This window comes from Silurus aristotelis, assembly GCF_946808225.1.
Source record: "Silurus aristotelis genome assembly, chromosome: 15".
Taxonomy (NCBI): domain Eukaryota; kingdom Metazoa; phylum Chordata; class Actinopteri; order Siluriformes; family Siluridae; genus Silurus; species Silurus aristotelis.
Window position 1 is genome coordinate 366,930 of NC_139588.1, and position 25,857 is coordinate 392,786.

Genomic DNA, 25,857 nt, shown 5'->3' on the forward strand with positions numbered 1-25,857 from the left:
TGGTATAACTGCTGATAATTTACTCTGACCTCTGGTATACCTGCTATTTGCTCTGACCTCTGGTATAACTGCTGATAATTTACTCTGACCTCTGGTATACCTGCTATTTGCTCTGACCTCTGGTATAACTGCTATTAATTTACTCTGAGCTCTGGTATAACTGCTGATAATTTACTCTGACCTCTGGTATAACTGCTATTATTAATTTACTCTGACCTCTGGTATAACTGCTATTATTAATTTACTCTGACCTCTGGTATAACTGCTATTAATTTACTCTGACCTCTGGTATAACTGCTATTAATTTACTCTGAGCTCTGGTATAACTGCTGATAATTTACTCTGACCTCTGGTATACCTGCTATTTGCTCTGACCTCTGGTATAACTGTTATTAATTTACTCTGATCTTTGGTATAACTGCTATTATTAATTTACTCTGACCTCTGGTATAACTGCTATTATTAATTTACTCTGTTCTCTGGTATAACTGGTATTAATTTTCTCTGACCTCTGGTACAACTGTTATTAATTTACTCTGACCTCTGGTATAACTGTTATTAATAATTTACTCTGACCTCTGGTATAACTGCTATTTACTCTGACCTCTGGTATAACTGCTATTTACTCTGAACTGTTATTATTAATTTAATCTGTTCTCTGGTATAACTGGTATTAATTTTCTCTGACCTCTGGTATAACTGCTATTTGCTCTGACCTCTGGTATAACTGTTATTAATTTATTTTGACCTCTGGTATAACTGTTATTAATTTATTCTGACCTTTGGTATAACTGCTATTATTAATTTACTCTGACCTCTGGTATAGCTGCTATTAATTTACTCTGACCTCTCGTATAACTGCTATTAATTTACTCTGACCTCTGGTATAACTGTTATTGATTTACTCTGCTAATAATTTACTCTGGTCTCTGGTATAACTGCTATTAATTTAATTTGATCACTGGTATAACTGCTATTAATTTACTCTGACCTCTTGTATAACTGCTATTATTAATTTACTCTGATCTCTGGTATAACTGCTATTAATTTACTCTGACCTCTGGTATAACTGTTATTAATTTACTCTGACATCTGGTATAACTGCTATTAATAATTTTCTCTGATCTCTGGTATAACTGTTATTAATTTTCTATGATCTCTGGTATAACTGCTATTAATAATTTTCTCTGACCTCTGGTATAACTGCTATTAATAATTTTCTCTGATCTCTGGTATAACTGCTATTAATTTACAATGGGCTCTGGTATAACTGCTATTAATTTACTCTGACCTCTTGTATAACTGCTATTAATTTACTCTGACCTCTGGTATAACTGTTAATTATTTACTCTGACCTCTGGTATAACTGCTATTATTAATTTACTCTGATCTCTGGTATAACTGCTATTATTAATTTACTCTGATCTCTGGTATAACTGCTATTATTAATTTACTCTGACCTCTGGTATAACTGCTATTTACTCTGACCTCTGGTATAACAGCTATTACTTTACTCTGACCTCTGGTATAACTGCTATTGATTTACTCTGACCTCTGGTATAACTGCCATAACTTTAACTTTACCCTGACCACTGGTATAACTGCTATTAATTTACTCTGACCTCTGGTATAACTGCTATTATTAATTTACTCTGACCTCTGGTATAACTGCTATTATTAATTTACTCTGTCCTCTGGTATAACTGTTCTTAATAATTTACTCTGACCTCTGGTATAACTGCTATTAATTTACTCTGTCCTCTGGTATAACTGCTATTTACTCTGACCTCTGGTACAACTGTTATTAATTTACTTTGACCTCTGGTATAACTGCTATTATTAATTTAGTCTGATCTCTGGTATAACTGCTATTATTAATTTACTCTGATCTCTGGTATAACTGCTATTATTAATTTACTCTGACCTCTGGTATAACTGCTATTATTAATTTAGTCTGATCTCTGGTATAACTGCTATTATTAATTTACTCTGATCTCTGTTATAACTGCTATTAATTTACTCTGACCTCTGGTATAACTGCTATTAATAATTTACACTGACCTCTGGTATAACTGCTATTATTAATTTACTCTGACCTCTGGTATAACTGCTATAATTAATTTTCTCTGACCTCTGGTATAACTGCTATTAATTTACTCTGACCTCTGGTATAACTGCTATTATTAAATTACTCTGACCTCTGGTATAACTGCTATTAATTTACTCTGATCTCTGGTATAACTGCTATTATTAATTTACTCTGATCTCTGGTATAACTGCTATTAATTTACTCTGATCTCTGGTATAACTGCTATTAATTTACTCTGACGTCCAGTATAACTGTTATTAATTTACTCTGATGTCCAGTATAACTGCTATTTACTCTGACCTCTGGTACAACTGTTATTAATTTACTCTGACCTCTGGTATAACTGCTATTAATTTACTCTGTCCTCTGGTATAACTGTTATTAATTTACTCTGGTCTCTGGTATAATTGCTATTAATTTACTTTGACCTCTGGTATAACTGCTATTATTTACTCTGACCTCTGGTATACCTGCTATTAATTTACTCTGACGTCCGGTATAACTGCTCTTATTAATTTACTCTGATCTCTGGTATAACTGCTATTAATAATTTACTCTGACCTCTGGTATAACTGCTATTAATTTACTCTGACCTCTCGTATAACTGCTATTATTAATTTACTCTGACCTCTGGTATAACTGCTATTAATTTACTCTGACCTCTGGTATAACTGTTATTAATTTACTCTGACCTCTGGTATAACTGCTATTATTAATTTAATCTGACCTCTGGTGCAACTGCTAATAATTTACTCTGCTATTAATTTACTCTGATCTCTGGTATAACTGCTATTAATGTACTCTGACCTCTGGTATAACTGTTATTAATTTACACTGAGCTCTGGTATAACTGTTATTAATTTACTCTGACCTCTGGTATAACTGTTTTTAATTTACACTGAGCTCTGGTATAACTGCTATTAATAATTTTCTCTGATCTCTGGTATAACTGCTATTATTAATTTACTCTGACATCTGGTATAACTGCTATTAATAATTTACACTGACCTCTGGTATAACTGCTATTATTAATTTACTCTGATCTCTGGTATAACTGCTATTATTAATTTACTCTGACCTCTGGTATAACTGCTATTATTAATTTACTCTGACCTCTGGTATAACTGTTATTAATTTACTCTGACCTCTGGTATAACTGCTATTAATAATTTTCTCTGATCTCTGGTATAACTTTTATTAATTTTTTTCTGATCTCTGGTATAACTGCTATTAATAATTTTCTCTGATCTCTGGTATAACTGTTATTAATTTTCAATGGGCTCTGGTATAACTGCTATTACTTTACTCTGACCCATGGTATAACTGATATATCAATAATTATTGTTTATTATTATTATTATTATTATTAATATTATTAATATTATTATTAGCAGAAGCTGAAGTATGGGATTACACAATGGAAAGTCAAAAGCGGAGTCACACAGTATAATGGGGATTCTGGGGCTGGTTCTTCCTACAGTCTATCAACATGATCCGTGAGTCAGACATGTCTTGTGTCACTGTGGTGAAATCATGTCATTTACATTCGGTTTGACAGCAACTTCATTCAGTTTCTATTTATGGGCTCTGGTGCGATACTGTACCTCCTTTGCAAGAAGTTTTGGTTTGGAGTATAGGTCCTGCTTTATTTGTTCAAAGGATCAATTCCTCCAAGCCTTATTGCTTCTCTTTTCTCATGGGATTTCAGCAGAATACACATCTGCCACATTCAGAAAAGAAAAGAATAAATGTGAGTGCAGGCAGAGAGCAGAGCTGTATATAAGTGTACAGAGATCCTATACTTCAGTAGAAATTTAACTGTAATGGACGGTGAAGATGGAGAGTCATGATTTCAGCGGGTTCAGCATGGTTTGTAGGTGTGCTGGTGCTATACAAATATAAAAAACTATAAAAACTTGGCCTTTTATTCTCATCTAATCTAAGTGTGTGTTGCGTTGTAATCTATTGGTGTGAGAGTGTGCATGGAAAGAGAAAGAAAAGAGGAGAAAGAAGGAGAACCACGTGATGCTCGTCAACATTTTCATTGCTTGTGCTACATAAATATCACTGCGAAACGATTCAAAAGCAGGACCTCCAGAGCGCCTGCAAACTGCGCTGCCAAAGACATTGCCAAAATGCCTTAGTGTAAGAGAATGTCCTGGTTCTACCACCTGGTAGGGGAAAGTGTATTGGATCTCTGGAGCATGAAAAAAAAGTTTAAGGACCCATGCTCTGGAGCTCAGCAGAGCCTCTGTGCTCTTTTGGTCCTGAGATGTTGCATGGTGAGCCTCTGGTTCTTCTGTTTTTCAGGGGGATTTCATCTAAGGAACATTATACAAATTTCAGGGACTCTGAAGCTCAGACAAGCCGTGGCACATTGTTTGGCACGTGCGACGTCGGATGGTGATGTCCTGGATCTGCTGCACCACAGCCACAGCACGAGCCGGCAAGTGCATAATACCGTAAGGTTTTATCACGGTATTCAATTCTGTGGAAAAATACTTTTATATGGTGTACGACACAGAAATAAGAAGTAAAATGACATTTATCTTCCTGAATCGCACTGGATGGTTGTGTGGAAGATGAGCGAACATGTTGGACGTGTTCCGGTGTTTGGCTGCTACTTTCCCTCCACATGTTTCACACAAAGGGAAATCGTCTTCCACCTGCAGTCCCTCAGCATTTTCCGCTACCCAAAATATTTCCAAACCTTTGACTTTACCCTTTTAGAAGGGGCATAAATTATCGTCAGTGTTCCACCTCACGGCATGCTTCTCCTCCACGTGGAGACTGTTTACATCAGAGTGCGCATGTCTCTTTTGCATAGCATACACGCAGTGTACTAGCATGAAAAAGACAGCTAAGACACGTTCTAAACTTCTACATTTGGATCTACAATTATTCAGCCTATTTTGAAATGTCTGCGATAAAAATACTGTGCATATTCATTACCGCGATTTACTGCATTACCGAATACCGGCACATGTCTTATACTAATCTATCGATATATATCCCTGTGAAACACCCTTTCAAGAAGTTTTGGTTGAAGCATAGGTTCTGATATCGGTAGGTGAAAGATCATGCTTTCCGATCCTTATGGTGCCATTTTCTTCTGTTATTCCAGTGAATTCTCATCCTTCACATTCAGAAAAAAAAAGAATAAATGAGCAGGCAGAGAGCAGAGCTGTATATAAGTGTACAGAGATCTGATACTTCAGTTGAAACTTAACTCTAATGGACTGTGAAGATGGAGAGTCATGATTTCAGCAGGACTCTATGCCACCACTAGCACAAAGAATAATACATTGGTTAAATGAAAGTTAAGGAAGCAGAAACATCATGTCAAACCAAATGAAATTTACCTAGCGGTTCTGATTTCACCACAGTGACACAAGACATGTCTCTGGACCCTGAACCATGAGCACTGACTCCCCATAGAACCATAATCTGACGTGGCTTAGTGCACACAAACGCCCTGGTTCTGTCACCTTGTAAAGGATTTGGCCTTCATCTCTGCAGCCTGATAAAACATTACAAAGACTCATCCTCTGGAGCGCAGAGCAGCCACGGTGTTCATTTAGGTGCATGGGATCCCCTCCCACAATATCCAACATCCCATGCCCAGAAGAGAGCACCGTGGCTGCTATGAGCTCCAGGGGAATCTCCATAGGAGTTTGAAATTCCCCAACAAGGCAACAGAACCAGAGGGGGGAGGGTGCAGGGAAAGAGAAAGAAAAGCTCATGAATCAGCTTCCTTTCTCTGGCTCAAACCTCCAGACGCAAATAGGCGTTTCGAGTGCTTGCCCCCCTTCGATTGCTACCGTCCCCCAATATCCCGACGACACGTCAATTAAGAACCTAAAAAGTTGAACCTCCAGAACACCTGCAAAAAGCCATCTGATGGCCTGGAACGGTGCAAGCCAATGCCCTGGTTCTGCCACGCCATCACGGATTTGGACTTTGTCTCTCACACCAGACACTCCCCTCCTTGAACTGCCACCTTAACGTGGTGGAGGGGTTTGAGTACTCGAATGACCCTAGGAGCTATGTTGTCCGTGGCTATATGCCCCTGGTAGGGTCTCCCAAGGCAAACAGGTCCTAGGCAACGGGTCAGACTAAGAGCGGTTCAAAAAACCCCTTATGAGACAGAATAAATCAAGGACCGTGACGTCGCCCGGTATGGCGCAGCCGGGGCCTCACCTTGGAGCCAGGCCCGGGGTTGGGGCTCGTATGCGAGCGCCTGGTGGCTGGGCCTTCCCCCACGGGGTCCGGTGCAAAGAGGATTGGGCGGCAGTCGAAGGCGGGGGCCTCGACAACCCGATCCCTGGACACGGAAGCTAGCTCTAGTGACGTGGAATGTCAACTCGCTGGCGGGGAAGGAGCCTGAGATTGTGCGTAAGGTTGAAAGGTTCCGACTAGAGATAGTCGGGATCACCTCTACGCACGGCTTGGGGTCTGGAACCACACTCCTCGAGAGAGGATGGACTCTTTACCACTCTGGAGATGCCCATGGCGAAAGGCACCGGGCTGGTGTGGGTTTGCTTATAGCCCCCCAGCTCAGCCGCCATGTGTTGGAGTTTACCCCGGTGAATGAGAGGGTCATTTCCCTGCGCCTACAGGTCGGGAATAGGTCTCTCACTGTCGTGTGTGCCTACGGGCCAAACGGCAGTGTAGAGTACCCGGCCTTCTTGGGGTCTCTGGGAGGGGTGCTGGAAAGGGCTCCGACTGGGGACTCCGTCGTTCTACTGGGAGACTTCAATGCCCATGTGGGCAGCAACAGTGACACCTGGAGGGGCGTGATTGGGAGGAACGGCCCCCCTGATCTGAACCCGAGTGGTGTTCAGTTTTTGGACTTCTGTGCTAGTTACAGTTTGTCCATAACGAACACCATGTTCAAGCATAAGGGTGTCCATCAGTACACGTGGCACCAGGACACCCTAGGCCGTAGGTCGATGATCGACTTTGTGGTCGTTTCATCTGACCTGCGGCCGTATGTCTTGGACACTCGGGTAAAGAGAGGGGCGGAGCTGTCAACTGATCACCACCTGGTGGTGAGTTGGATCCGATGGCGGGGGAGGAAGCTGGACAGACTTGGCAGACCCAAGCGTACTGTGAGGGTCTGCTGGGAACGTTTGGCCGAGTCTCCTGTCAGAGAGATCTTCAACTCCCACCTCCGGCGGAGCTTCGACCGGATCCCGAGGGAGGCTGGAGATATTGAGTCCGAGTGGACCATGTTCTCCACCTCCATTGTCGAAGCGGCCGCTCGGAGCTGTGGCTGTAAGGTCTCCGGTGCCTGTCGAGGCGGCAATCCCCGAACCCCGTGGTGGACGCCGGAAGTAAGAGATGCCGTCAAGCTGAAGAAGGAGTCCTATCGGGCCTGGTTGGCTTGTGGGACTCCTGAGGCAGCCGACGGGTACCGGCAGGCCAAGCGAACTGCAGCCCGGGTGGTTGTGGAGGCAAAAACTCGGGCCTGGGAGGAGTTTGGTGAGGCCATGGAGAAGGACTATCGGCTGGCCTCGAAGAGATTCTGGCAAACCGTCCGGCGCCTCAGGAGAAGGGAGCAGTGCCCTACCAACGCTGTTTACAGTAGAGGTGGGGGGCTGTTGACCTCACCTGGTCGTTGGACGGTGAAAGGAATACATCGAGGATCTCCTCAATCCCGCTGTCACGTCTTCCATTGAGGAAGCAGATGCTGAGGGCTCAGAGGTGGACTCGTCCATCACCCAAGCTGAAGTCACCGAGGTAGTAAAGAAACTCCTCGGTGGCAAGGCACCGGGGGTGGATGAGATCAGCCCTGAGTACCTCAAGTCTCTGGATGTTGTGGGGCTGTCTTGGCTGACACGCCTCTGCAGCATTGCGTGGCGGTCGGGGACAGTGCCTCTGGGATGGCAGACCGGGGTGGTGGTCCCTCTTTTGAGGAAGGGGGACCGGAGGGTGTGTTCCAACTATAGGGGGATCACACTTCTCAGCCTCCCTGAGAAAGTCTATGTCAGGGTACTGGAGAGAAGAATACGGCCGATAGTAGAACATCGGATTCAGGAGGAACAGTGTGGTTTTCGTCCAGGCCGTGGAACACTTGACCAGCTCTATACCCTCTACAGGGTGCTGCTGGGAGTTTGCCCAACCAGTCCACATGTGTTTTGTGGATTTGGAGAAGGCGTTCGACTGTGTCCCTTGCGGCGGCTTTTGGAGGGTGCTCCGGGAGTATGGGGTCCGGGGTCCTTTACTAAGGGCTGTCCGGTCCCTGTACGACCGAAGCAGCAGCTTGGTTCGCATTGCCGGCAGTAAGTCAGACTTGTTCCCGGTGCATGTTGGACTCCAGCAGGGCTGCCCTTTGTCACCGGTTCTGTTCATAATTTTTATGGACAGAATTTCTAGGCGCAGCCAGGGGCCGGAGGGTGTCCGGTTTGGTGACAACGCGATTTCGTCTCTGCTCTTTGCAGATGATGTTGTCGTGTTGGCTTCATCAAACCAAGACCTTCGGCAATCACTGGGACGGTTTGCAGCCGAGTGTGAAGCGGCTGGGATGAGAATCAGCACCTCCAAATCCAAGGCCATGGTCCTTAGTCGGAAAAGGGTGGTTTGCCCACTTCAAGTTGGTGGAGAGTTCTTGCCTCAAGTGGAGGAGTTTAAGTATCTTGGGGTTTTGTTCACGAGTGAGGGAAGGATGGAACGGGAGTTTGACAGACGGATTCTGCAGTAATGCGGTCGATGTACCGGTCTGTCGTGGTAAAGAAAGAGCTGAGCCGCAAGGCGAAACTCTTGATTTACCGGTCAATCTACGTTCCTACTCTCACCTATGGTCATGAGCTCTGGGTCATGACCGAAAGGACAAGATCCCGGATACAGGCGGCCGAAATGAGCTTTCTCCGCAGGGTGGTTGGGCGATCCCTTAGAGATAGGGTGAGAAGCTCGGTCACTCGAGAGGAGCTCATAGGTGGCTCGGGCATCTGTTCCGGATGCCTCCTGGACGCCTTCCTGGGAAGGTGTTCTGGGCGTGTCTCACTGGGAGGAGACCCCGGGGAAGACCAAGGACTTTTTTGCTTTCGGAAGAGCGCTCTTTTCCCTGTTTGAGGGTTTGAAAGCAGTGAGTGGAGGACATTCACCAAAACTACGAGCACACACTACAGTAAACACATTAAGGGTACATAATTTCTCTACTATGGCGAACATCCAGTTCACTCAGTGTGTGAAGTCAAGTCAAGTCAAGTCAAGTTTATTTGTATAGCGCTTTTTACAACAGACATTGTCTCAAAGCAGCTTTACACAAATCAACAGTTAAGGTGAATGGTGTGAATTTGTCCCTGATGAGCAGCCGTGGCGACTGTGGCAAGGAAAAACTCCCTTAGATGTTATGAGGAAGAAACCCTGGGAGGAACCGGACTCAAAAGGGGAACCCATCCTCATTTGGGTGACATCAAGAGTTTGATCATAAATCTTTCAACAATACAGAACACTGGAGAGTGAGAACTAACATGATTACTGGAGTATAAGATTATAAGTGATGTTCTTTCTGCAGTCTTATACAGTCTATATGGTTAGTAGCTCCTAGTTTTATAAGCTCAGCATTTGTGATCATCACAGATCCAGCATCAGCTTCTCCATGCCAGAGCCTTTAAACACTCCAGGAGGTCCAATGTCAAACTCCACACATGTAGCAGGATCCAAATGGCACTGGTACGTCTCTAGATGGTTCGGGATGTTTGCGAGTTCGGCATCTACTTCTTCAAAGGTCCGTAATCATCACGAGGTGCGAGGTGACTGGAGCTGGCCAAACCTCAGGGTTTCTCGGGATGGGGAGAGAAAGAGAAGCAGTGGAGAGGAATTAGCGTAGCTGCTGTTCATGATATTAACAGCACAAGTTGATAATGTGCATGTGATCAGATGTTCTGGAGCACAAAGTTATGATATGTGATGTGTGTTATGTGTAGGCTTTGCTAAAAAGATATGTTTTTAATCTGCAATTAAACTGCAAGAGTGTGTCTGAGCCCCGAACACTGTCAGGAAGACTATTCCAGAGTTTAGGAGCTAAATGTGAAAATGCTCTACCACCTTTAGTGGACTTTGCTATTCTAGGAACTACTAGAAGCCCAGAGTTTTGAGATCTCAGGGAGCATGGCGGATTGTAGCATGTTAAAAGACTGGATAGATACATAGGAGCCAAACCATTTAGTGCTTTATAAGTGAGAAGTAATAGTTTGTAGTCTATTCGAAACTTAACAGGAAGCCAATGTAGGGACGATAGGATTGGAGTTATGTGATCATATTTTCTTGACCTTGTGAGAACTCTGGCTGCTGCATTCTGGACTAACTGAAGCTTGTTTATTAATGATGCAGGACATCCACCTAGTAATGCATTACAATAGTCTATTCTGGAGGTTATAAACGCATGGACGAGCTTCTCTGCATCAGATATAGACAACATGTTTCTTAACTTAGAAATATTTCTAAGGTGAAAGAAGGCTGTTTTTGCAACTTGGTTGATATGATATTTGAAAGACAAGTTGCTGTCTAAAATAACTCCCAGGTCTTTTACCGGTGAACTAGTGGTTACAGAACATCCGTTTAAATGCAGGTTGAGATGCTGGAGCTTCTGTATACTAGTTTTTGGGCCGATGAGCAAAATCTCAGTCTTATCAGAATTTAAAAGTAGAAAGTTATGGGTCATCCAATCTCTTATTTCCTTAACACACTCAGTTATCCGAGTTTATTGAGCTGTATCGCCTGGTTTAGATGAGATATATAGCTGAGTATCATCAGCATAACAATGGAAGCTAATTTCATGCCTTCTAATAATATTTCCTAACGGAAGCATGTATATTGTGAAGAGCAGGGGTCCTAGAACTGAACCTTGTGGCACGCCATAATTTACTTGCATTAGCATGGATAGCTCTCCATTTAAATCTACGAAATGGTAACGATCGGACAGGTAGGATTTAAACCAGCTTAATGCCTGTCCCTGAATGCCGATGTAATTTTGTAAGCGACAACGACCAACAACGAGATGAAGCCTTGGTCTGAAGCTAAAAACAGGTCATTAGTGATTTTAACTAGAGCAGTTTCTGTGCTATGATGGGGCCTAAAACCTGACTGAAATTCTTCAAAGATATTGTTCTCTTGCAGGTAGGAACATAACTGGGCAGTGACAATCTTTTCCAAAATCTTAGACATAAATGGAAGATTTGAAATTGGTCTGTAATTCGATAGCGTGTTGGGATCCAGATTAGGTTTTTTAATGAGGGGCTTAATAACTGCTAAGTTGAGGGATTTAGGGACATGTCCTAATGATAGTGAAGAGTTAATAATATTCAGAAGAGGTTCACCAGTTCTATATAACACTTCCTTCAGTAATTTAGTAGGAATTAAATCTAACTGACATGTTGTCGATTTAGCTTTGGCAATAACATTATACAGCTCTTCCTGTACAAAATCATTTTATATTTCCTGCATGACAGATTTATATTTAATGTGGTTTTAGGAACTAAATGATAACTATATTTCATTGTCTCTGTACTTGTTCTCTGTACAATGACAATAAAGTTGAATAAAGTTGACAGCAGGAGAAGCAGCTGTAGCTGTTACCCGTCTTATTATCTGTCATTATTTCTCCTTCTTTCTTCTGAAAGTCGCTTTTTTCTGGCTGAAAAATCTTTTTTGACGTCTTGGAGAGTGGATTGTTCAAAACCTTGACGCTTATCACTAAAAACAATTAAAAACATTTCAGCTGTTTGTTTGCGCTTCATTGCTGTGGTCAGTAAATGTTTGTGTTGAACTGCAGCACAACAAAGTTGTCATGACAATAAAAGCGCGTTTCATTGGTGCGTTTACCGAGAAATATGACCAATCAGGGATGCCAACATCACAAAAGAGGCAGGGCTTCAACAATTCAAACGCGGAAGCGGGAAACAGGTGGCGTTAAGACAAGGAAGTGGTGTGTGATTGTAAACCCTTCATTAGTGCCTCATAGCACTCACCTGTTTGGACACAGTAGAGTATTAAAATATTTAGAATTATATTATTTAATAGAAATCACATGTGTGCAGCTTGGAATGTGAATGTGTTTAATTTGGGGTGTAGTTAGTTTGTACTGCATGTGGTGACCCTTTGTTGTGTTATACTTAAATTAACCATTAGGGGGAGTAGAAGTGAATTGAAAATAGAGAACACGTGATTAGCGCATGTTAGATGTTATGAGCTATTAAAAAATAAATCATTCATTCATGCTACCTGGCCTCGCGTCCTTCTGTTTCCTGACAACACTGCACTTTAAACAAAGACTTTATTTCATTTTCCTTAGATTATTCATTATACTTACCTTCTCTGAACTCTGAACACAAACAGATTTTTTACTTAAACACATGGTAGAATTTATAGACTCTTATAATCCTTCAATTATAATTATCTACTTATTAAGACGTTTGTAAGCAAACAATTATCATAAGAATAAAATTTCTTTCTTTCTTTCTTTCGGCTTCTCCCGTTAGGGGTCGCCACAGCGGATCCTCCGCACGTTTGATTTGGCACATGTTTTACGCTGGATGCCCTTCCTAACGCAACCCTCCCCATTTATCCGGGCTTGGGACCGGCACTGAGAGTGGCTGGGGTTGGTTCGAAAGATGTGATTGATTTTGATCTGCCGCCAGTCTTTTTACAAGCACTACACCATAATATGTATGGGATTTTTATATTGGTATCAAAATAAGAAACTAAACTCCTATAAAATCATCTCAGCAGTATTAAAATCAAGATTTGGTGATTATTGTAAAAAGCTTGGTGTGGAATGGACGTCTCTGTTCACCTGTGTACAGCAGCACATGGGGAGGAAAACAAATAATGACAAACAAAAAAATGACAAACTTCATTTGGATTTGACTTTTCCTCTATCGCACTTATAGCTGACATGCCATCATCATACACACACAATGAATGTAACACTGATTTGAGGTGATTCATGAAAAAAACACACTTTCTATTAGTCAGTTCTATAAATGTTAGTTTTAAGACTAATGAGGCATAAAAACAATTTAAATGATTACATGTGAGATTCGTAACACCACTTACACAAATACAAAGTGCCCTAGTGTGACATTGGATCAGTTATCAGCAAAAACAACTTCCTCCTTTCTGCTAAATCTTGATTTTTGAATCCTTATTTTGTCATTTATTCCCTGGTTCTCCTACAGCTGATGTTCTACTGTATACACAACACATCATCTACAGGAATATTTGATATCCCGAGGCCTGAGGTGAGATTCTAAACAGGAACGAGTGAGATAAGACTTTTTTTTTTGGAGGAGACAGAGTCCTCACAGGGGACGAGCTGCTTGGAGGAGACCGAGTCCTCACAGGGGACGAGCTGCTTGGAGGAGACCGAGTCCTCACAGGGGACGAGCTGCTTGGAGGAGAACGAGTCCTCACAGGGGACGAGCTGCTTGGAGGAGACCAAGTCCTCACAGGGGACGAGCTGCTTGGAGGAGACTGATGCCGTTTCCTGTCTCCGTCTTCCTGTGTCTGAAGAGACAAACACACAGTGAGACGCGTCTCGTAAAAGGAATCTATAATCAATATTACCTTCACCACCAGCTTGTGTGTTTAAACCTGAATAAATCCCCTATTAAACCATTAAAAACATTTTAACAAGTTATCACAATTTATATTTGAGTAAATATTTGAACACTTTGTCTTTTCCTAACACTGTTTCAGTTCATTTCTGCTGAACTGAACCCATTTTTCTTTCCTCTCAGTTTAACAGCAGTTACTGAAGCACACATAGGAACAACTCAGTCATACACTAGGACACATTTCACTACAACATTTATACCTGTTTTTACATCTTTATTTCCTAGAGTGTCCATTCACTGTATAAATGTAGATAAAATTACAGAAAGGATATGAAAAGAGAAATACAATTATTAAGCAACATTAGCTAGGCTAACTAGCCAGCTAGCTATTCTTAGCTTTTAATAGTTTTCTTTCACAGTTTAAATATCAGATTTGTAGTAAACTATAAGTAACCTTATGTACTAATGCAACTTATGTTATCTTATTAACTTAAATATAGTTTTATTCGACTTTTAGTCAAACAGTAGACGTTTCTAATAAACTAACAAACACAAAAACAGCACTAACAAACCTGGCTAGCATGAGGCTAATGATGATGTCTCCTACACTATTAGCCGAATGATCCATTTCTGCTCACTGCAACATTTATGGAAATATCACTCAATTATCATTCTTCATTTATTTTAGTCGAATTTATCCACTTTTTCCTGCAAGTCTGTGATCTTTATGCTAATGATCAGGAGTAAACACAAAATGAGGAACATCGCTTTTCCCATCTTCACTCCGGTACCGATTGTTCTGATCACCTTTCTGCCTGTTTGGGGTGATTTGTTTCTTAATAATAATAATAATTATAATTAATTATAAACTTTGTGTTTTAAAGAGAATAAAATCCATAAAGCTCAGAAACTTACTGTTCCAGGGGTCGTACAGTTCACTTCATCTCCAGGGTCTTCATCCTCCACCTGGAACACGGCGTCTCTCGAAGCTACAGGAGCAAAATCCAAGCGATGCTGAGGAAAGAAAAGTCCAAACAAATATCAAATATATAATATGAAATATTTCATATAATAAATATCAATAATTTCATATAATTTCAAATCAAAAGTAATATTTCAGAGTTGAATTCCAGTGGCGACTGATCTGAAGCTGCTGCTTTTCAGCTGATACACACTGTGTGGTCAAACGTATTTGGACACGTGTCTTTTCAAACCAGATGTGGTTCATAAATTCACATAAAATGCACCATACAGCCAATTAACATTCAAACTGTTGAAACACTTCATAGAAACAGAATATAGAATCACTGAAAGCATTTTGAAATGAGATTTAAATACCTGGTACAGAGGGTAGCATCAGCTTTTCTGTAGCTATTATTGCTTTTATGTTCATGGCACAGGACCAAATATCATGCTGGAGGATTACGCCAATGGAAGATTAAGGAGAAAAAGAGTCTCCAGGGACCATGATGACTTCTTGGTCCATGATGATGACTGGCTAATAAGCTGATTTAGATTCCTACAGCTGTGCTCCTGGATCTATGTGCTGAATTGGGTCCAGTACTACAGACGGCAACACACCAGAACCATGCCACTCTGGGGTTAATGACAACAGGTTGTTTCTAGTGGGAAATGGCAGACAGGGAAATACTTTATATAAATATTATATATAATCAACTTTTTCCACAAAGATCTTCTTTAGATATAATATAATTTATTTAAATCTCATGCTATAGGGCTGGTATCTGCCCCTGAGTGTCATAATGCCTGTCATTTTGGATGTTATTATTAAGGTGGGTAGTTGATACATCAGGTTTCCCTTCACTGTGGCACACTGACCTGCTTCAGCACATGATTCCTTTATCCTGACACATAGCAGTGTAGGGAACAGACTACAGGCAGCTGCAGGACGTAATGACTGGCTTCTTGGTGACTTTAACAACATGTAGAAATTGTAAACATTGTCCTGATGTAGTCTATAATATGACAGGTGACAGAGGCTTCACCCCTCAGATGCTCCTCACCTCCTGAAATGCAGATGTGGAGCTCTGTATGTCTCAGGTGGAAGACTTCTATACCACCCAGAAAAAGTGTGTTAGATTATCAGGGTGTGTGGTGTTTTGTACAATGTGGCACTGAGGACCAGTTTCCCTCTCCCTCCTGATCTCCCTCCCCCTCAACATTGACCCCGAGCCACAGCCCCCTGCCCCACAAGAGGAATATCAACAAGGTGGAAGAATCCATGAGGAGGTCATACAGCGTTTGTAAGGAAGACAAAAATCATGGTTGTTAATAGTGTTTATTGTGTCTCATTGTAGTAAAAGATTAAAATCAAGATTTGAAAAAAGATTAAAAAAAGATTTGACAAGACAGAAATAAAAAATTATCAAAAGATTAGACGATCTACAAGATACAATATCTTTACACTCACCTTTTACTATTAACTATAAGTGTAAAACTATCATAAATAGCCATAAGAGAAACAGAAAGAGGAAAAAGGCATGTTCAGACTCTCTGTTTCTCTTGTCTTCTTTTTTTTTTTTTCTATTTCTCGTTTTTTTTTTAATGTTTTCTTGTCTCAGCTGAGCAACAATTTCCTCCCATCGCTCTCGGACTCTCATATAATGATCTGTTTTATTCTCTGAAGACTTCTTTTCTTCCTCACAGAGATTCTGGGTATCCTGGAGCCCCCTGTTGGTCTGAAGCTGTAAGTTGTTCCTCTCCTCTATGTCAAGTTTAGTTTTCTCTTTTTCGTCCTCTTGTTTTACTTTAAAATCCAACGTGGGTTCCTACACGTTCCTCCAATCGCTCTCTGTCTCTGATCAAATGATCTCTCTCCTGCTCTGCACTATTTTTTACTTTCTTACAGTGATTCTGAGTATCCTGGAGCTCCATGGTGGTCTGTTCCAAAGTGACCTCAAGCTGAGCAACATGTTCCTCCACTTTGTTTGCTCTCTCATCCAGCTCTCTCTCTCTCACATTCTACAGTTTTCTCCAGTTCCTCATGGATTTTCAGGGAAGACTGGAGCTTCTTGGTCGTATGTTCCAAAGTGACCTTAAGCTGATTAACATGTTCCTCCAGTTGTTTTTGTTCTCTCTTCCAGCTCTCTCTCTCACATTTTACAGTCTGCTTCAGTTCCTCATGGATTTTCAGGGAAGACTGGAGCTCCGTGGTGGTCTGTTCCAAAGTGACCTCAATCTGAGCAACATGTTCCTCCACTTTTTTTTGTTCTCTTGTCCAGCTTTTTCTCTCACATTATACAGTTTGCTCCAGTTCCTCATGGATTTTCAGGGAAGACTGGAGCTCCATGGTGGTCTGATCCAAAATAAACTCAAGCTAAGCAACACGTTTCTCTAGTTGTTTTTGTTCTCTCGCCCAGCTCTGGCTTCTCTCAGTTATATACTGTTTCTGCTGCTTTTGCTCAGAAGCCAAAGTAGCCTCCAGCTTTTGAAACTGTCTGTAGCAGAATGGCTTTCTCTTCTTTCTCTTCTGTTATCTTCTCCATCATCAGACTCGATGAATGTTGCAGAATCATAAATGACCAGTAGGTGGCAGTGTGATGTGTATTAGAGCACACTGTCACAGCAGGTCATTAGAAGTAGTGGCGCTCTAATGACGTCATTAATAGCGAGGACAAGACACACAGCAGTTTGGGATTCTTTTATTGACTTTATTGATTAATTGATTTGGAGTATGATTGTGTTTCTGATCAAAGTAAGTTCATGTGTATGGAGTAAAAACAACCTGTACATTTCTCACTTCCAGACAGTATTATGAGATGTTCATCTGCTGGAAGTTCATGTTTAATGCTGCATGTTTTATAGGATTTATGAGCTGGAAGAAATGTTTCTATATTGGTTTTGTTTTAAACGACTGGTGCATTTTTAGCTTCTTTTTCCCCTCAACTGAAAGGAGGCAGAAGTTGGAAAACATTTTTTTTAAGTTTAATTTGGGTTTATTATAAAACCTGTATGTAAGTATTTTAGGAAAAATGCTGTTTATTGTATTTATTGTAAAACTTTATGCTTCAGATGAGTTTTAGAAAAAACATTTTTACTTATAAAAAATAAAACGTCATTCTGAGTGAAACCAATTGTTTATTAAATGCATTATTCACTAAATAAACATCAATAAAACTGGATGATTTGTTTTTATTGAATGTAAAAATATTAATTTGAGGATAATTGAACTTAATGAATGGAATAGTTTTGGATTAAATGAAGACTTTACTGAACTAAACAGCACTGAATTCTCCTTTAAATCAACTTCAGTTTACTGAACTAAATACTGTTACTTATATGAAAATAAACCTGGTTTCTTCAACCCTGTTCGGTTTCAGAAAGTAGATGAAAATATTAAAAACGAGATTCCTATAAACATTATTCTGAGACTGTGTGTAGTCCTTTTCTCCCTCCGTCTGTTTGAGGAAAAGCAGCCTGATAAACAAATGTACCGAAGGGTTTTACAAACTATTGTCGTCATTATAAAAACAACTTCTTGCTTATCAATGATCAAATAATAAACAGAATCTTAGACATCATACAAGTGATTTATTTGAGCACTAAAAATACCAAAAGAATAATAATTGAGTGGAATAATTAAATAACACAATAAGCATAAGACTGGTATTTGAACATTAGAAAAACAGTAGAAGAAGAAAGTAATGAAAATGAAAGTAGTGGTCAGTGCTGCTGATGCCAAACAGAGAAGCAGTTATACTTTGACTGAAATCACAGCGCCACTAAACAAGTCATGCAATATACAAGTGTTTCTGTCCACAAACCCTGCATTGTCTCCTGTCTGAAGCAGGTACCCTGGTAAGTGGTAAATGTCCTCAGGAGGGGATGGAGGAAATTCAGGAAGCACTAAAACAGTAAGTTCCTCACTGAGTTTTACTCTGAACTGCTTCTGTGTCATTTGCGTCTGATCCTTTGCACAGGCGATTTCCCGATGTAGAATGAAGGTGTTTACGATGGTGTAGAAGAAGCTCTGGTACCACTTTCTTGTCTTGTGTGAGACTATATAATAGCTGTCTGATATCTACTCCGTCATGCACCTAAAATTGAATCAAAGTGATTAGATTTTGGAATATAAAAGGCAGAAATATATTTGAGTTTTATTATATATGAAATATAATCAAGCTGAATTTATATGACTGAATCATTTGTATGAACCTGTTGTAGTCTAGAACACAGTCTGGAACAGGTACATCCAAGTTTCTCCACTGTCCGTTTGAACCTTTCACCTTCCTCTACACAATGCTTCCTTCAGTGCCTCTGTGAATGGTGGAGCACATCTGGACCTTCCTTTTATCCTTCCTACTCTAATTAAATACTGCACACAACCGTGTTCCCTCATCACTGTATACTATGCAATGAGCACGTGACGCAATAACAAATGTTGACGTCCTTGTGACATCACAGTGCGCCGCTCTCGGCCACGTGCTTAAAAGCCGGAACACCCAGCAGCAGCCCGCAGAATAAACACAACCTATAGAGCAGTACATTTCTCTATTACGCAACCAACCGCGATCCATTCCAGAAGAAACACACTAGTGTTACTCTACAAGTGTAAGTTACTCTACAAGTTCATGTTCACGAACCTGATCTATAGTTTCACTCCTTTCATTAATGATCGCGGGTTCATCGCTAGTCACGTGTTAGTCACGTGTTCACACAGAACTTCCGGGAAGCACGCTCTAGCTAGCATAGAAGGATCTAGAAGCAGAAGGATCCTCCAGTGAGTAAACACGTCCCATCAGCATTCATAAAGAACATCGCTCAACATCGCTCAGGAGCTGAGCTGCGTGCGCCACGCCCCCAAACCACGCCCAATCCATAACACCTCGCCCCAAACCACGCCCCCTCCATAACACCTCGACCCACAAACCACACCCCCTCCATAACACCTCGCCCCCTGCTCATGAAAATGTGTACACAAACCGTCTTTATTTTTCTGATACAGTTACTTTTTGTATAATCTGCAAAAAAAAGGAGAAAATACGCTGTAGAAACACTGATCGTTCAGATATTGTTATGAGAAAATGAAAATACTTTATTGAAGGATTTGTAATTAAAGCTGTTTTCTATTTCTCCAGATTCAGCAAACTCTCTAGAAGTGAAGACTAGAAAAGACCTACAGAAATGGGAACGCAAGCATAAGCCAGTCGAAGCTTCAGGCCACGAAGACTCTGAAGATGCAGAATACCAAAACTCACAAGTACTTTTTTTTTGCTGTTTAAATTTGACCCCAAAGCTTAGTTGAATTCTCTATTCTGATTGTCTCGAAACATTTATTTGAAAACATCATTTTGATAGTAACAATGTACACAGAGACTTGCATGATGGAAGAAGTAGCACAGTGGTTAAGATGTTGGAATTATGATCAAAAGTTCATGAGTTTAAATCTCATCTCCACTAAGCTGCCATCAAGGGCCTGCAACTGCTCAGTTGTATCAATGAGATATTCGTCGCTCTAGATAAGGGATTATATATATATATATATATATATATATATATATATATATATATATATATATATATATATATATATATATATATATATATATATATATATATATATATATATTTTTTTTTTTTTTTTTTTTTTTTTAATTGCAGTTTTAATATGTAACATGGCATATAATCATATAATATATAATGTTTTATCTGAATGTTTATTTTCCACAGAAATGTCAGTGTTGAAAAACAGCTTCTGGCACTTCAAGGTGTGTAAAGATATGTCTGCCTTCATTGTGTAAGAAAGTACAAGTTCATTATTACTGCATGATTCAGTTCTATTTAATGAGCATATGATGTGATTAGTGTGATCTGAGCACCTTTTCATTTCATTTTGTAAATTCTTTTACAGAAGTGAACACCAGACAAAATCTGGAAATCCGAGTCCTGAAGTACACAATCAGTAACTTCGAGAAAAGCATCTGCTTAATCGAGGTACTTTCTTTTGATTACAAACCCAGACGTCATTGAACTGAAGTGAGAATTGTGACTAAATAAAACTAAATGTTATGTTTGTTTTTAAACCTCAACAGGAAAAACTCTTCAAACAGGGAAATGAGTTGAACAAAGGTAACACTGAAATCTCTCTGAGTTTCTGTAGATGTTGATGGAGAAGGTATTTGCTTTGACTGTAATAAATTGTTTGTCATTACAGAGAAAAAGTGCTCCTCCACGCAGACTGAGAACGAGCAGGAAGCTGACAAAGGTATTTAGATGCGACATGTTATAAACAATTTTCTAGAGGAGCTACAGATTCATACTACAGTGGAACCCGGTTATGTCGAGGGCCTAGGGGACGCCAAAAAGCGTCGAGATAAAAGATGATCGAGATAAACGGAAACCAATATGGCGGCAATGTGCGTCAGTTCCACACTCTCACCGTCCGTTATTGTTGGTATATGTTGGTTCACAGCAGTCGTTGTTATCGCTCATGCGTATCCAGGTACGTGCCTTCCCACTCGGACTCCGCACTTTCTCACCAGACTGCCTCTTTTCAGTTTGGGCACTTAGTGGACCGCGCTCCCAGAGCGCACCACCGGAATATTCACTTTCAAGGCAAGTGTTTGTGTTTGGCTTTGCCCTGTGTTGCAATAAACTGTTTTGCTTTCACTTCGGCTTTCGCCTCCCGTTCATCGCATAACATTTAACAACAAAAGGCATATGTGCATCAACTAACAGCAGAGATTCACCAGTATACAATACAAACCACCGTCGATTCTCGATACAAACCTTTATTATATTCTCCAACATTGTAAACACAAAGATCGCTCACAAAATCACACAAATGTGCGGGGTGTAGTTCATTTTTACAAAAAGCTAACCAGTGTCAACATTAAATTCTCGAGTCATTTCACTCTGACACACAGCTCTGAAAAGTATCCTACACTCCTGTAGCAGCTGTAAGACTTGATTTTTCCGCCACTTCTGCGAGTTCTTCTGCGGCTGAACAGCGCCGATCGAGATAACTGACGTTCAGTGGCAAATTTGCCCCCCTTGTGCTCGAGATATTAGGGTTTAGCGGCATAAAAAGAATCGACATAACCGATTAAAAAATGCTAAGACAAAGCGAGAATTTGTCGGTTCCACTTCAAAAACGTCGACTTAATAGGGTTGGTGAGTTAACCGAGGTCGAGATAAGGGGGTTCCACTGTACACTTGTGCTAAACCTATTTGTACATTTCCCTCAAATGATCAGATGATCAGATTGAAAGTTATATTCATTATGCAGAAATCAAACACGCAGCTTTGTTTTATTGTTTATTTTATTGTACATGTTTTATTTTATATTCATACAGACCCAAAGCCCACAGCAAAGAGAACTGGATCAGACATGTCACCACCCAGGAAAGCTCAAAAGCCTCGACTTGATGCTGCTTCAGCTGATCCTACAAACACAACACACACAACACAATCTCTCGTCTCCAGTGCATTAGAAACACTACAAAAGTCCTGTTCTGATGTTTTACCTACAGACAGGATTCATGCACTTCTCACAGGAACAAGTGAACTTCCTGTTCTGAGAGATGAAGAGAAACACGTCATTTCTGAGTTTTGTGTAAACGAGGTCAGTTCTTATCTTCTGTTTTATTTAGTGTGCATGTGATTTAAACACTTTATTCTTTAGCTGTGGATTTGAGTTTTGAATGTTATAAAGTCGATCCATAATTCACTGGTCCTGGCAAATTTTGACTCGGTTTTGGTTTATACAATATCTAGTAGTTTTCCTAAACCCGGTCTAGTTGTATATATTAAATAATGATTTTCTTCCGTCTTATTTAGTCCTTAGCAGAGACGTTTCTGTCTGAGATTTTGGAGAAGATCAAGGTGGAGAGAGGGTTTATGGGACATGATCTCCTGCAGTCTCTCTGTAGGGTTTATGTAGGCGTGTGTCAACAGAGAGGAGACTCTCACAAAGCACATGGTCTCGCCTACAGACTCCTTAAAGAAGGTGAGATTGTACTGATATTTCATTACTTATCTACTAAAAATGATCTAGACGCTTATACAGAGAAGTCAATTGTGTGATCTAACAAATCTTTAATGTGATCTACCAACAAACAAAAAACAAATCTACACTTGGGAATTTTATCCCACTCTTCTTTGCAAAAAAAAGTTCCTTCAAATTGTAAGGTGCTCTCCTGTGCACAGCTCGAATTGAGGTCTGGGCTCTGGCTGGAACATTCCAGAACTTTGATTCTCCTTTCCTGAAGCCATGTCTTTGTTTAATTTGACGTGTGCTTTGGGTCATTGTCATGTTGATATTGAAATTCCTCAGCTTTCTTTCAGCGTTTTGACCAGCAGCCCCAAAGCATTATGTTAAACTCACTATGCTTCACTGTCAGTATGGTGTTTTCCCACATGGTTTTGGTTACTGACTGAATCACTGGCTTGCATATTTATATTATTTATGTTGTTATTTCCATCTTATATTTAAAAAAAACCTGCAATTTCATACGAGTGTGTTGACTTTATCTATTCAATGTATTTATTTTTATACACTGTATTTACATCCTATTGTTTTGTTGCTTTGCAGACTTTCTTGAAGCCCCCAAAGTGATTATGGTCATGATCACAGCATGGCCGAGTATTTTGTCCCATGAAAGTTCTTTATGCCGATCAATTCACGTAGTGAGCAACCTGAAAGCAAAGGGAAAGATATTTTACTTGCTCAGCAACTATCTGCGCTGGGATGAGGTAAGTTGTTGATCTTTAGTGTTCCTCTCAGTGTCAATGTTTATTACTGGCAGGCCAGAACTGTCATCAAGCATCTTTTTTTTTACTGGACTTTTCATGTATTTTACTGCCTTCTTAATCTACTTTTGATTACCAAGTATCAGTGTAATCTAGTGGCACAAATTCTTTGTACATTTATGTTGAACTATGCTGTCACTCAAACAGTGTTTTATTGCACTGGGTATTAAATAATAATGCATTTTTTTGCCAGGAGCCTCCGAGAAACATCTACAATATGATCACCAGCACCCTGAAGTCTTTTCTGGAAGACAGCAGTCTGAGGTTCCTGAAGAACAGCTGGTATGGTTATGATCTCTGCCCTGCTACCTGGAACTACATCTTTAGTCTGGATCTTCTGTGTGCACAACTGGGCTGGACTTGGACCATTACCAATATTATACGGTACTGAATGCAAAACATCTTCAACATATTTCATTCTCAGCTTTTTAATACTTGAACTTTTGAATCCAAATGATCAGAAATGACCGATTTGTTTTCTATAACATCAGCGCTGAGAGGATTTCGGTCGCAAAGTTGATATTTAGGCGCCATTTTTATATCTTATCTTTAACACAATAAGATCTCAGAGGGAAAAATTGGGTAATTGTTGATATAGTGATGTTTCTGTGAGGAAATTTCTATTTTGCATTTATAAATAAAGTTTCCAGGATCAGTGCTCACACAGTCAGAGAGAAATCTGTAACTTTAGCTGTAAGTATTTTACCATGAGAGGGTATTTTTTTAGGAAGTGGTAGCTCAGTGGTGAAGGCTTTGGATTACTGATCGGAAGGTCGGGGGTTCAAGCCCCAGGATCACCAAGTTCCACTTTTAGGCCCTTGAGCAAGACCCATAACTCTCTGTGCTCCAGGGGTGCTGTAGTCATGGCTGATCCAGTGCTCTGCCTCCGGCTTTCTCAGTGATGTAAAGTACATTATAAAGCATCATTACCTTTAAGACCTAGTTCTTATTTCTGACTTTTTCTATTAAGGGTCAAAGTTCTAGTGGTTGTTTGAAACATTGCAAGTTCCCATTCTTGTATAAAATCATAATTGATCGTAAAACCACAATGGCTGCTCCATAACCACCACAAAGGCCCTCAACATATCCATTTCTCCTCTTTTTTATTTACTAGAAAGGATCTTTGGCTGATCCTGAACACTTGGCTGAGGCAAGCAAGAACAGAGCAAACACCGTTCCGAGACGTCTGTGTAGCAGCAGTTTTCAGGCTACTTGGTAAGTTTACTGTAAATCCTGTTTCAGAGCAACATCTCACATTATTTCTGGATTCTTCAGCTTTTCACTTGTGGTCTTTGTCCTTCTCAAACAGGGCGACTTGGTCAACTAGGACTTTAGGAGAACCTGCCAATGTCATTTCAAATTCTGGCAAAAAGCATTAATCAGTTTGTAACACAACAACTCTCAAAAGGTATTTCTAAAGCATCAATTAAAGATGTTTTTATCGATCTTTATCTTTATTCTCTGATTTTTTGTTTTGTGCTTCAGCAAGTCCTAATTTTGTGTTGAATTTTGTGCGCAGGTATGCCATGGGAAGTGCAGCTCTCAGTCATCTATGCCATTCATGACCTGGCACCCAGCAACCCTGAAGCAGCTCTGAAGACTTTGGAATCATGGAGGAAAAACAGCACACAGCGCGTCCCCCCAGCCGTCATCAAATGCATTATGCAAATCAGCTTCCTTTGTCGTCAGACCGAGTCACAAAGATCATAATGGTGATTTATCTCTAAAACTTTGTACATTCTGAAGACCCCCACAACAGCACAGAGATCCTGGATTCGGTACCAGTCTTTGACATCGACAGCTTCGAGGATCTGTTTAAGCAACTTGAAGAGATGGAAAATGATTCAGGAATAGAGGAAGATGGTGAAATTCGAACGTTTCATGTACTTTAGTGTGCATGTTGTTTCACCATCTTAAATTTATAATAAATTCTAATTTAAAGTTTTATTTAAAGAAATAAAGATTTTGAATTTCAATCATGTCTAATGTCTCTTCATCACAGAGAGCATTCAATTACTGCCCCTCAATCACCGCCTGCCTCTTTTTTTTTTCTTTAAAGTTTTACATTGTTCTGATATCAGATGCCCCAAGAATTTTATCTGTTGTACAAATTGCAGTTTAGACACAGAAGCTTTGTGTATGTGAGGATCCTCTATAATTATTTGAAGAAAGAGTCTGGTGTCATTATGCCATGGCTTGGGAAGTCGTGATGTTGTTAATAAATGTGAAATGATTTAATGTCATACAGTGTGTCTGTGTTCTACATTACAGTGGGGTCTGAGGTTCGGTTCCCAGCATGTTGTTTCCTTACATTCTTTTATCCAGGGCCCAAAATCTTTCCACTGATCTCTCACACATTTAGAAAGTGATCTATGCAGATCTGAACATCTCACCATGAATGACGAACAACCTCATGACGTGACGTGCACTGTGACA

The 25,857-nt window shown here is 40.3% G+C and overlaps 2 protein-coding genes across 11 annotated transcripts in view; one reads left to right on the forward strand and one right to left on the reverse strand.

The window, feature by feature from the left end:
• LOC310738056 (uncharacterized protein) overlaps positions 1-25,857 on the reverse strand; it is a 491,148-nt gene that overhangs the window by 107,191 nt on the left and 358,100 nt on the right. The window lies entirely within an intron of this gene.
• LOC310738119 (little elongation complex subunit 1-like) lies at positions 18,326-25,622 on the forward strand. 2 transcript variants are annotated; one of them, XM_083563098.1, is made up of 13 exons: positions 18,326-18,524; positions 19,749-19,870; positions 20,341-20,378; positions 20,522-20,604; positions 20,703-20,739; positions 20,825-20,875; positions 21,966-22,234; positions 22,450-22,618; positions 23,204-23,364; positions 23,615-23,805; positions 24,536-24,636; positions 24,731-24,829; positions 24,941-25,622. In XM_083563098.1, exons 2-12 carry the CDS (start codon positions 19,848-19,850, stop codon positions 24,754-24,756), a joined length of 1,149 nt encoding a protein of 382 aa, XP_083419224.1. In that variant the 5' UTR covers positions 18,326-18,524; positions 19,749-19,847; the 3' UTR covers positions 24,757-24,829; positions 24,941-25,622. The 2 variants fall into 2 exon arrangements, with proteins under 2 accessions (XP_083419224.1, XP_083419225.1); XM_083563099.1 differs by lacking the exons at positions 24,731-24,829; positions 24,941-25,622 and adding an exon at positions 24,149-24,273 and having other exon boundaries at positions 18,330-18,524; positions 24,536-24,637.